This window comes from Hordeum vulgare, chromosome 3H (assembly GCF_904849725.1).
Source record: "Hordeum vulgare subsp. vulgare chromosome 3H, MorexV3_pseudomolecules_assembly, whole genome shotgun sequence".
NCBI classification, from domain to species: Eukaryota; Viridiplantae; Streptophyta; class Magnoliopsida; order Poales; family Poaceae; genus Hordeum; species Hordeum vulgare.
The window spans coordinates 156,907,783-156,918,440 of NC_058520.1; the positions used below are offsets into that span (position 1 = coordinate 156,907,783).

The 10,658-nt window shown below is 49.2% G+C and overlaps 1 protein-coding gene across 1 annotated transcript; it reads right to left on the reverse strand.

Moving 5' to 3' along the window:
* Positions 1-899: 899 nt before the first annotated feature.
* Positions 900-2,323, reverse strand: LOC123439723 (glucan endo-1,3-beta-D-glucosidase-like). Its single transcript, XM_045116408.1, has 4 exons — positions 2,078-2,323; positions 1,618-1,646; positions 1,259-1,493; positions 900-1,182 (listed from the first exon to the last, which is right to left on the reverse strand). The coding sequence occupies exons 1-4, from the start codon at positions 2,151-2,153 to the stop codon at positions 1,157-1,159; spliced, it is 366 nt and encodes a 121-aa protein (XP_044972343.1). The 5' UTR covers positions 2,154-2,323; the 3' UTR covers positions 900-1,156.
* Positions 2,324-10,658: the final 8,335 nt, after the last annotated feature.

Consider the following 10,658-nt stretch of genomic DNA (forward strand, 5'->3'; position numbering starts at 1 on the left):
TATATATAATATCTCTTTATAATATTTACACAACAGTTGTTTGGCCCCATGGCTAGAGCTTGTTGTCCTGGCGGGGTTGGTTGTGTGTTCGACTCCTATGGTTTGCCATTTGTTTTCGGGTTGTGTCCAAAGGAGCGAGATGGTAGTTATATAAAAAACGGGACTTCGTTTTTTGCACAAATCGTGATGTAGCTTAATTGAACCTACCTCGTGTGATCGTGTAGTGAGTCGGAAGTTCGATCTCTCATTGTGGCACAATTTTTGTTGGATCCGACGAGGCTGAACTATTTACTTCTCACATATATTGGACTGCGGGTTTATATATAAAAATACCAGAGGCTTTTTTATAAAATTTGGATGACTGATTAAGCACATCTATTTTTTATTATTAGGTATTGGTATACAGATATAGATGAGACTTCTTTCTTTGGATGGGCGGTGGAGTGCGTAAGCTAACCTTTTCGTTTCATTCTCCTTTACAGTATTCGCATCCGTAAATGCTAAACCTACTAAAGCTTACATAGGTTTACTAAACCTTCCATCTAATCTAAATATGTCTCCCTGATTTTCAAGGATGGGTGGGCTTCATCTTCCTTTTAATCTAATCAATTATTACCAAATCAGACTATCACGTAAACATATGTAAATATTTACGTAAATGTAGCATTGCTCATTCGCATCCGATGAAATTGGAACAGAGAAACGCAATGGTATGTTCACCTTTAACCCTTCCCCGCCATACGACTACACGACGTTTATGTATACTCACACACACAATTCGCCGCAAAAGAAAAGCAACGAAATGCTCGGGTCTGGCCCCTGTAGGTAACAGAAATAAAAATCTTACTTTTGGCCACATCTGAAGCACGACACACATGCAGTCATAGTACAATAATAAATAAATAACGGGACAAACATGGATTAATAAGTCCCCTACTGGAGAGAGATTTATCAGTGAATGGATGGACATCTCCAACAACAACACGCAACAAACACTAACAGTTAACCCACACCAATGCATACTCTGCACCTCAACCAATTAAGCATCATGCCGGAGCAGTTAGTTAGCTCACAGCAACACGCAGCTTGTCGACCAATTAAACATAAGAAGAACCTACTGCGACCCATCTGCATCGCTCGACTTCGGCGAGGAAGATCAGTAGTAGGTGCACGAACCGTAACCTGCAAAACGACCACTGTCAGAAGTGCAACATAATGGCTGATAGGCTGACATCTCTGCTGGCTTGGGGCTGCTTACTGGGGTCGGACTTCACGATGATGCCCGAGTTGGCGAAGTAGCAGTTCCAGGAGTTGCGGCCGTTGGCGGCGTAGTAGAGGTTCATGGCGACGGAGGTGTGCGAGAGCAGGTTGTTGGGGTTGTAGCACGGCCCGCCCGGCTGGATCACGGCGCAGCTTACGTTGGAGCACGCGTAGTTGATGTTGGCCGCCAGGACCTTCTCGTCCGACGACGGCTTCGCCATGCACCACGTTTTCTGCAAGTTGCCACCACCCATGGACGGAGACGGATGCAGGTTGGTTGGATCAGCACATACGCATGCATTCCTACTGACTATTACAAAAGGAAGAGCAAGGAGAGAGGGGGCGATTTTGAGGTACCTGTGCCTCGGCCAGCCTGACGGTGCTTCCTGACAAGAAAAGTTTTGTGAGTTGGTTCGGATCAAGTTCAACTGATGATTATTCTGTAACAAGTGCGTATCGAAATCAAGAACGTGTAGGTAGATCTTGGCAAGAAACAAACAGCAGGTAACTGGGTTCCGCCCTCTCCTCTATCTGAATTAGACGAGATAGTTAATATGTGCCACATTCCACTAATCATAACACGGACCACATTTTGGACCAAATCAACCAAAACATGGTGAAAGATGCCGCGGAAAGTGCGATCCAGAGTTTCAGAAAGGAACAAAAACCGAAGAAAAAGGGTGGAAGGAGTGGGCACAGTTTCCCTCTCTACACGAAAAACCATCGGAGCACCCCCACACGGTACTGAACAAACAAACAGTCAAACAGTGATGCTATGCTAGCGAGATCGCCTAGTCAGAGGAGGCAGAGAGGTCACCTGAGGTGAAGCAGAGGAGCACAAGCCCCAGAGAGAAGAGCAGGAGCGATGCAGATGGCCGAGCCCCCCTACCCATCTTGCTCTCCAGCACACCAGCAAGACCACCAAGCAAGGAAGCCAAGAAGAGACAGGGAAAAGGGTTGGGGTCTCTAGCTCTAGCTCCAGCAGTTTAATGCGCTGGTTTATAAAAGATGGGGGAGGGAGGAAGCCGGAAAAGGTGGCTGCCGATTGAATGCCTTGTTGAGTGGAGTAGATCCCACCGCAACTGCTTGGAGAAAAAGGAAAGAGGGTGTGGGTCTGGCCATGGCCATGGTCATGTGACTCTGGTCCCTGGCTTCTTCCCGGGGCAAGCTGCCATGTGCGCCTGGCGTGTACCAGCATGAATTGGCTGGGTCTCTGATCCGATCACAGAGTTTGGTTCCTCCGCACTGGCACTGTGCGCTTCTGGTTCGGACCACACACATGCATGCGTTGACCGGCTTCCACTTTGACGGTCGCATCTGCTCTGTCCATCAGTCCGTGTGATGTGTGCAAGTCAAAGGGTGATCCTCGGCAAGCACTACTGTCCAAAGTTCAAACTGGTTTGAATTTTCTGATCATGTCCTCCGCCCAGTCTTGTGATATGAAGCTCGCTTTTCTTATCCTTAGAGTAACTTCAACGGTCTTACCCAAACGGACGACGAATTTGTTCGTTTTTTGTTAGTTTGGATTGTTCGTCCATCTCGCGTCCGCCTTGTTATAAATTTGGATTGGCACTGCGCCCAACGCGTCGACTCATTTCATATCCGCAATCAATATTTAAAAAAAAGCCCGCGGCCGATCATGCCAGCGGCCATGTCTCATGCCGGCATACAATGCCGGTTTTAAAAATTAGCATCACAGTTCATGCTGGCGCACCGCCAGCCGGCCGGCACACATGCCAACACACAAAAAGGGTGGGACTTGAGTTCGATCACGCCATCACGCCCCGTGGTCATGCCAGCACACCTGCCGGCATCCAAAAAAGATGGCGCTCGCCGTCATAGATCACTCCTCGCCGAACTTGAGCATGTCGGCCTGCATTTTCTAGAACCACGGTCTCTTCCTTGGCGACACGGTGTTGAGATCCACCTTCATGATCTCCACCCCGGTCATCATGCTCGCGAGAGCCACTTCTTTGGCCTTGGTCTTGGCGTTGGCGGCCTCGATCTCTAGCATCTTGGTTTGCTTCTCCACCTCCATCTCAAGCATCCGTGCTTGTTTCTCCGCCTCCATGTCAAGACTCCTCCTTTGGATCTTTAAAAAGACGTTCATTTGCTCTTCTCTTTCTTGTCGGCGCTTCTCCTCCCTTGAGTCCTTCTTGGCGATCATGCCCTCCACGGTTGCGATCAAGGCAATCGATACCGCATCCCGCTTGTCCTGCTTCTTGGAGTTGGTCTTCCCCCGCGGCCGGGACTTCTCGCCGTCCCCAACCTCCTCCACGGCTTGCTTCCCACCACGCGACTTGAGGCCGGCATATTGCGCCTTGAACTTCTCATCGTCTTTCATCACCCTAAAGCAATGGGAGAGGTTGAAGCACTTGCCATTGTGTTGGGCCTTGAATGCCTTCAAAGCTTGAAATGCCTACAAATGTATTTCATGCAAGCATATTGGCAAAACGATATGCAAACAAACACCCAAAAGCACAAACTTGATGACACAAAAAGAGGGCAGCTTGCTAGCATACCATGTCTTGCACGCCGATGCCGCTCACGGGGCGGGCCTTGACGCTCTCAAGAGTGGCACAAAACTTGTTGCCCTCTTGTTGGATCACCCTCCAACACTTCGAAATGGACACCTTCCCCCGCGCGCTTGCTATTTGGTATGGCAAAAACTTCTTGCGCTCATGGAACTCACGACGAGCACAAATCCAAAAGGTTGAATGCTTTTATTCGGCGCCCGTCGTGGGGTCTTGCCCAATGTCTCTCCAACACTCGCAAAGAAGCTTGTCCTCGGCCGTCGTGTATGCCTTGGTCCGCTTGCTCTTGCGCTTCGGTGTTGTCCCGTCGGCTTGCTTAGCGAGCTCGTCCTCAAACAAAGGCTCCGCTTCGATGTCGCATTCGTCCTCTTCCTCTAGCATGTAGTCCTCCGGGAACTCATGGCCGAGAGGGAAGCCGTCCAGGTCCAGGCCAACATGATCACGCATGAAGGCGGCCTGATCTTCATTGTAGCCTCGGCCATCCTGGCTTTGTGTCTCGTCGGGATCGAAGCCAGCGGCCTGCACACCACTCTCGAAGATCATGTTCTGCATGTAGTCGTCGTCACCGGTGGCCGGCATTCCGTCGAACAGGTTGCGCGCGCCCGGCAGCTGGTCAGCTGGCGTTTGCCGTGCGGGTTTTCTCGCGCCTCCGGTTGACGAGCCAGCGGCCATCGGTGTGGCGTTGAGGTCGATGGTCGTGGGCGCGAGCGTGTAAGGCGCAACCACGCTCACCTCGGGCGAGCACTCCCCCGAGAGGCGGGAGGCCTGCGGGTAGACGTGGAAGCCAGGCACCGGGTTGCAGGCCGACGCGCTGGGCGAGTCGGGCAGCACCGTCCGAGGGAAGGCGGATGAGCCGGTGCTGACCGCGGCGGCCACCGCGGCATTGACGAGGTCGTGCTGGCTAGGGTTTAACCCCAGCATGCAGAGCGCCTCCCTCGTTGTCGCCGGGACGCGGGCGTTGGTGACCTGCTGCTGCACGGCGGCCACCGCGATGGCTTCATCCCTCGCGCCCGCCGCGTGCCTCCGGTCCTTCCTCTTGGCTGACTCCTTTGTCCGTTGTTCGGGTGTCAACACCTTCTTCGGCTTCGGCCCGGCGACCTTTCGGGGGGCGCGAGTCTTGCCTTTGTCGGACGAGGCGAGGGAGGCAAGGCCGGCGGCGGCGTCGAGGTCGAGGTCATCGTCCATGGCGGGCGTGGGGGGAGCGCGCGTGGGCGGGAGGGTTTTGGGGGAAATGGGGGGGAATGGTGGTGGATGCCACCAACCAGTAGGCCCGGCGAGAGGAGTAGGCGCGCGCACATGCGTTCGTGTGGTGTCCGCGCCGACGCAAATCTGGCTCAAAATTGGGTCGGGAATGGGTCGCCAGGCGGACGCCAAGCGGACGCGTGTCCGTTTGGGTTTGCGTGTTGGGCCGACTTTTGTGTCCGCGCCGACCCAAACGGACGGCGGCGGACGAAATGGGTCGCCCCATTGGAGTTGCTCTTACTGTACAGATTACATATGTGTTAGAGTTCACAGCAGGCATAGAATAAAGAGGTAATAGCACTAGGGGTCCTAGAACTTGCAAGCAATGTGATGATTAAGTCCTATAAGTTGAAAAAGCACCCTACCCACTCCCAGAACTTGCACGCAATGTGCAAACTCAGTCCAAACTCACCATCGGCCAATAGCAACACGCCAACTGGACACGGCGGGCCAGCTAGTGACAATTTGCACTTCGCCCCCTCCGGTTGTGCCTAACTATTCAGCCATCGTCGGCAGGGGCACCTGAATTAATTTTGTGGCCCCTCCCCCCCAACAGGAGACATGCTAACTCGCCTCTCTTCTATCTCTATCTTGAGGCCTCCTCTATCTTCCTCGCCCCTCTCTCTCTCTCTTTCTCTGCTCTCTGCTGCTCAGCTCATTATCTTCCTCGTCGCCGACCAGCATGGTCTCCTGGAGTGAAGGATCCAACTCCGAATTGTCGGAGGACGACGTCAGCAGTCCGACGAGTTCTTCCTGTGCAGCTTTTGAATCATTTTGGTTTAGGCAAGATTTATGGAATTCTGAGCAAAAAAAAAATTAGGATCCTCCCACCATTTTCTGCTCCGAGTGGAGAGGCCTAGCTGCAGATCTGGTTGTTAGATGTGAGCACCGAGCCATATGTGAGAAGTTAGTGGCCTTTCAGTCTGTGGACAGTGGAAGGAGATTCGCCGGTTGCGCACAAAAGGTTAGTCATTTTCATATCTGCACACTACTAGTTTTCAGTCACTTCAGTATTAAGGTATTTCAGATTGGTGGCCATTTTCAGTCAATGTTCAGATGCAACTACTAGTTCCTAAATTATCTTCACATTGACTGCCATTGTTAAATGAATGTGTATTCTAAATAGCTTGTAGCATTAACTGTTAGATCACTAACATTGTTAACTGACTGTGTATTCTAAATTATCTGCAGATTGACTGACATTGTTAAGTGAATGTGTATCCTAAATTATCTGCAGATTGACCGACATTGTTAACTGAATGTGTATTCTAAATTTTTAGTGAACTGAATGTGTATTCAGTTAACTCAATGTACTCTAAATAGCTTTTAGCATTAACTGTTAGATGAAAATGGTAGTGTTAACAAAATTATCTGGTATTGTGATAACTTAATCTTTTATGCATACAATTAACTTATATTGTTGAAGGATGAAAAGATAACTAAATCTTGTTTATATAGCTCACTAATGGCTTACTGAATATTTTGTACTTAACTTAAGTGTGTAAAGACAAATGCTAGTTTCATTATACTGATATTTGCGCATTGTTATATGATTTTTAGGAAGGACCTAAATGCAGCTTTGCACACTAGATTGACCCAGAGTGGCCTGTTCAGTTGAAGATGATCCTTGGTAAGCTCTACGACATGTATGAGGATGAGACCAAGGAAAGGCTTAGGCAAAGTGTCCTTAATGCCGAAGAAAACTCGAGGGTCCTAAAAGAGAAGGAAAATATGGAAAAGGATCTTAGTTTTTTCAAGGTTGATTTTGCTAAGATGGTTGTTAAAAAGTAGGAAGCTATGAGCGAGCTAGGCAATGCACAGATTGCTCTTAGTGACCTAAAGGAAGAGCTAGAGAAGAAAAACATTTCAGACAAATCTGTCACAAACATCCATCAGGTTGTTAGGGCTAAGGCAGAGAAAGATTTGAAGCAGGAGAGGGAGAAATCAATGAAAGTGATGGATTCAGTAATGAAAGAGATGGACAAATTGATTGCAACATTATAACCATAGCAGAACCATATAGCAACAGTTCATAGCAGCATAAGCTTAGCAAAGCAACATCTAGTTCTAGCACACTGCATTACATGTCCAAAAGAGTTCTAACTTATATGTTGTCGTATACCAGCATACCTAACTACACACAATAGCATCTTTCTAACTTATATGCTGCCATATATACCAGCATACCTAACTGCAGATTACTTCCTCATCTTGTTGTTCTTCCCACCTTCTTGAGCATCTTCAGCTGCTTGGACCGGCGCACATTGCCCAGATCTGGTACATCTGCAAGCTTCTCCACGTCTATTGGAATTTGTCCACCACCCTCGACGGCGGCGACGACGGAGCCGACCATCTGCACCTCTGGGTCGTCGTCAGATGACTCGTCATCGGAGTCGTCGTCAGAGTCGTTGCCTCGCGCAAGGAGAGAGGGGTTCACGGGCGCTGGGAGACACTACTAGGAAAAACCTTATAGGTAGGACATCAGTAATAGCGCTGGAAAATATAAAACGTTGTTGCTAATTAGCAGTAGAGCTTCTCCTACTAAGCGCTGCTACTAACACCTTAGCAGTAGCGCTGGTTATATATCCAGCGCTACTGTTAAAGGAGGCCCAGCGAGGTGCACAGACGGTAGCGTTAGTAGCAGCGCGCGCTTGTGTAAAGCGCTACTGATAAGTTGAATAGCAGTAGCGCTTTCCTTAAACGAGCTGTGCTGATACATATATCTTATCCACCTTATCCACTTGCTCCCCTCTCCACTCCAATTCACTCTCCCCCCGTCTGTGCACCTCACCCGTCGTCCGTCGCCGCCGCCCGTCGTCCGTTGTCCGCCGCCGCCGCCGTTCCCGTCGCCCACCGCCCGCCGCCGCCCGTCGTCCGTTGTCCGCCGCCGCCGCCGTTCCCGTCGCCCACCGCCCGCCGCCGCCGCTCCTGGTTCTCCTCCTCTCGCCTCCCTCCTCCTCCTCTCTCCTCCCTCCTCCCGTTCGAGTTCATCAATGTCGTTCTTGTATATGTGAAATCAGTATCTTTTTCCTTTCAACTTTTTGTATGGGAAATATGCTTCACTTTTGTGCTGCCCCTAGGTATATGAACTTAATCCTATTAGAAATGTTATTGATATGAACTTGTAGCATATTGATATGACCCTAGGTATACGAACTTAATCCTATTAGATATGCTAGGTATATGAACTTAATCCTAGTAGTTAAGGTTTTTCCTAGTAGTTAGGGTTAAGCTTGAAAGATGATATATTTTATATGAGGTGGAACTTAATCCTATTAGATATGTTATTGCTATGAACTTGTAGCATATAAACTTATATGAGGTGGAACTTAATCCTATTAGATATACTAAGAATATACTAGCGTCAATATAAGTATAATAGAAATATAAGTATAATGAGGATCACGATAGTTGTCTTTTAGTGGGAAAATCACTAATTTCTTCGTTTATTTCCTTGTGCTACATTATATTTCAATATAAGTATAATGTAGTTTTTTTACTGTTTTTAGTAAATGTTTATTAGAAATAGTTTATTTAGTAAGTGTTTAATAGAAATAGTTTAATCGGTGAGGGAGTGTCCACCATATATGAGAGAAGAAGAATGCCGACTGTTGTCGTGGGGGTCGCTTCTCCTTCTTCTCCTTGTGCTAGATATTTGTTATGCACTAGGGGAAGTAGGAGTAGCGACCATCATCGACGGTCGAAAAATTGGTGAGGGAGTGTCCACCATATATGAGAGAAGAAGAATGCCGACTGTTGTCGTGGGGGCGCTTCTCCTCCTTCTCCTTGTGCTAGATATTTTTTATGCACTAGGGGAAGTAGGAGTAGAGACCATCATCGACGGTCGAAAAATAGGTGAGGGAGTGTCCACCATACATGAGAGAAGAGTGTCCATAATATGTCATTTATTTAAGTTCCTCAACCATATTTATTAAGTAATTTATGTCGTTTATTTAAAAATATTTGACAACTAATTTCTATTGACAACTTATTTTCATCCCCTCTCGGCGATTCTCATTATCCTAGGGTTAGCGCCGCCGCCTCCGGCCACCTCCGACGTCGCCACCGACCACCTCCGACGTCGCCACCGACCACCTCCGACGTCTCCCCCGGCCACCTCCGACCCCGCCCCCGCACAGTACTACCACGCTCTCGCTCCCCCCTAGTTCATACTACCTCAAACTTGCAAACATGCACAAACATATTGTTGGGGAACGTCGCATGGGAAATAAAAAGTTTCCTACGCGCACGAAGACCTATCATGGTGATGTCCATCTACGAGAGGAGATTTGGATATACGTAGCCTTGTAGATCACACAGCAGGAAGCGTTAAGAAACGCGGTTGATGTAGTGGAACGTCCTCACGTCCCTCGATCCGCCCCGCGAACCATCCCACGAACCGTCCCGCGATCCGTCCCACGATCCGCTCCGATCCAGCGCCGAACGGACAGCACCTCCGCGTTCAGCACACGTACAATTCGACGATGATCTCGGCCTTCTTGATCCAGCAAGCAAGACGGAGAAGTAGATGAGTTCTCCGCCAGCGTGACGGTGCTCCGGTGGTGGTGAAGGATCTACTCCTGCAAGGCTCCGCCCGAGCTCCGCAAAAATACGATCTAGAGGAAAAACCGTGGTGTTTGTGGTCGGGTTGCCGTGGCAAAAGTTGTCTCAAATCAGCCCTAAAACTCCACTATATATAGGAGGAGGGGAGGGGAGGCTTGCCTTGAGGTACAAGGCCCCCTTGGTGCGCCGGATAGGGATAGGAGGAGTCCTCCTCCAATCCTAGTCCAACTAGGATTGGAAGGTGGAGTCCTTCTCCTCCTTCCCACCTCCTTTTTTTTCTTTTCTCTTTGATTTCTTATCCTTGGCGCATATGGCCACCTTGGGCTGTCCCACCAGCTAACCAAGGGCTGGTGTGCCACCCCTAGGGCCTATGGCCTTCCCCGGGTGGGCTAGCCCCCTCCCGGTGAACATCCGGAACCCATTCGCCACTCCCGGTACATTCCCGGTAATGTCCGAAAACCTTCCGGTAATCAAATGAGGTCATCCTATATATCAATCTTTGTCTCCGGACCATTCCTGAAACCCTCGTGACGTCCGTGATCTCATCGGGGACTCCGAACAACATTCGGTAACCACGCATATAACTCAACTATACTAAAACACAGAACCTTAAGTGTGCAGACCCTGCGGGTTCGAAGAACTATGTAGACATGCCCCGAGGTACTCCTCGGTCAATATCCAATAGCGGGACCTCGATGCCCATATTGGATCCTACATATTCTCCGAAGATCTTATCGGTTGAACCTCAGTGTCAAGGATTCATATAATCACGTATGTCATTCCCTTTGTCCTTAGGTATGTTACTTGCCCGAGATCCGATCGTCGGTATCCGCATACCTATTTCAATCTCGTTACCAGCAAGTCTCTTTGCTCATTCCGTAATACAAGATCCCGTGACTTACACTTAGTCACATTGCTTGCAAGGCTTGTGTGTGATGTTGTATTACCGAGTGGGCCCTCAGATACCTCTCCGTCACACGGAGTGACAAATCCCAGTCTTGATCCATACTAACTCAACGGACACCTTCGGAGATACCTGTAGAGCACCTTTATAGTCAC

What these genes read in the sequence shown, in the direction of transcription:
- LOC123439723 (XM_045116408.1), bottom strand. Translation starts at nt 2,153, where the DNA reads ATGGGTAGGGGGGCTCGGCCATCTGCATCGCTCCTGCTCTTCTCTCTG. An exon ending in GCTCCTCTGCTTCACCTCAG is followed by an intron (nt 1,647 to 2,077) that starts GTGACCTCTCTG and finishes TTTTCTTGTCAG; the next exon opens with GAAGCACCGTCAGGCTGGCC. An exon ending in CATCGTGAAGTCCGACCCCA is followed by an intron (nt 1,183 to 1,258) that starts GTAAGCAGCCCC and finishes GTCGTTTTGCAG; the next exon opens with GTTACGGTTCGTGCACCTAC.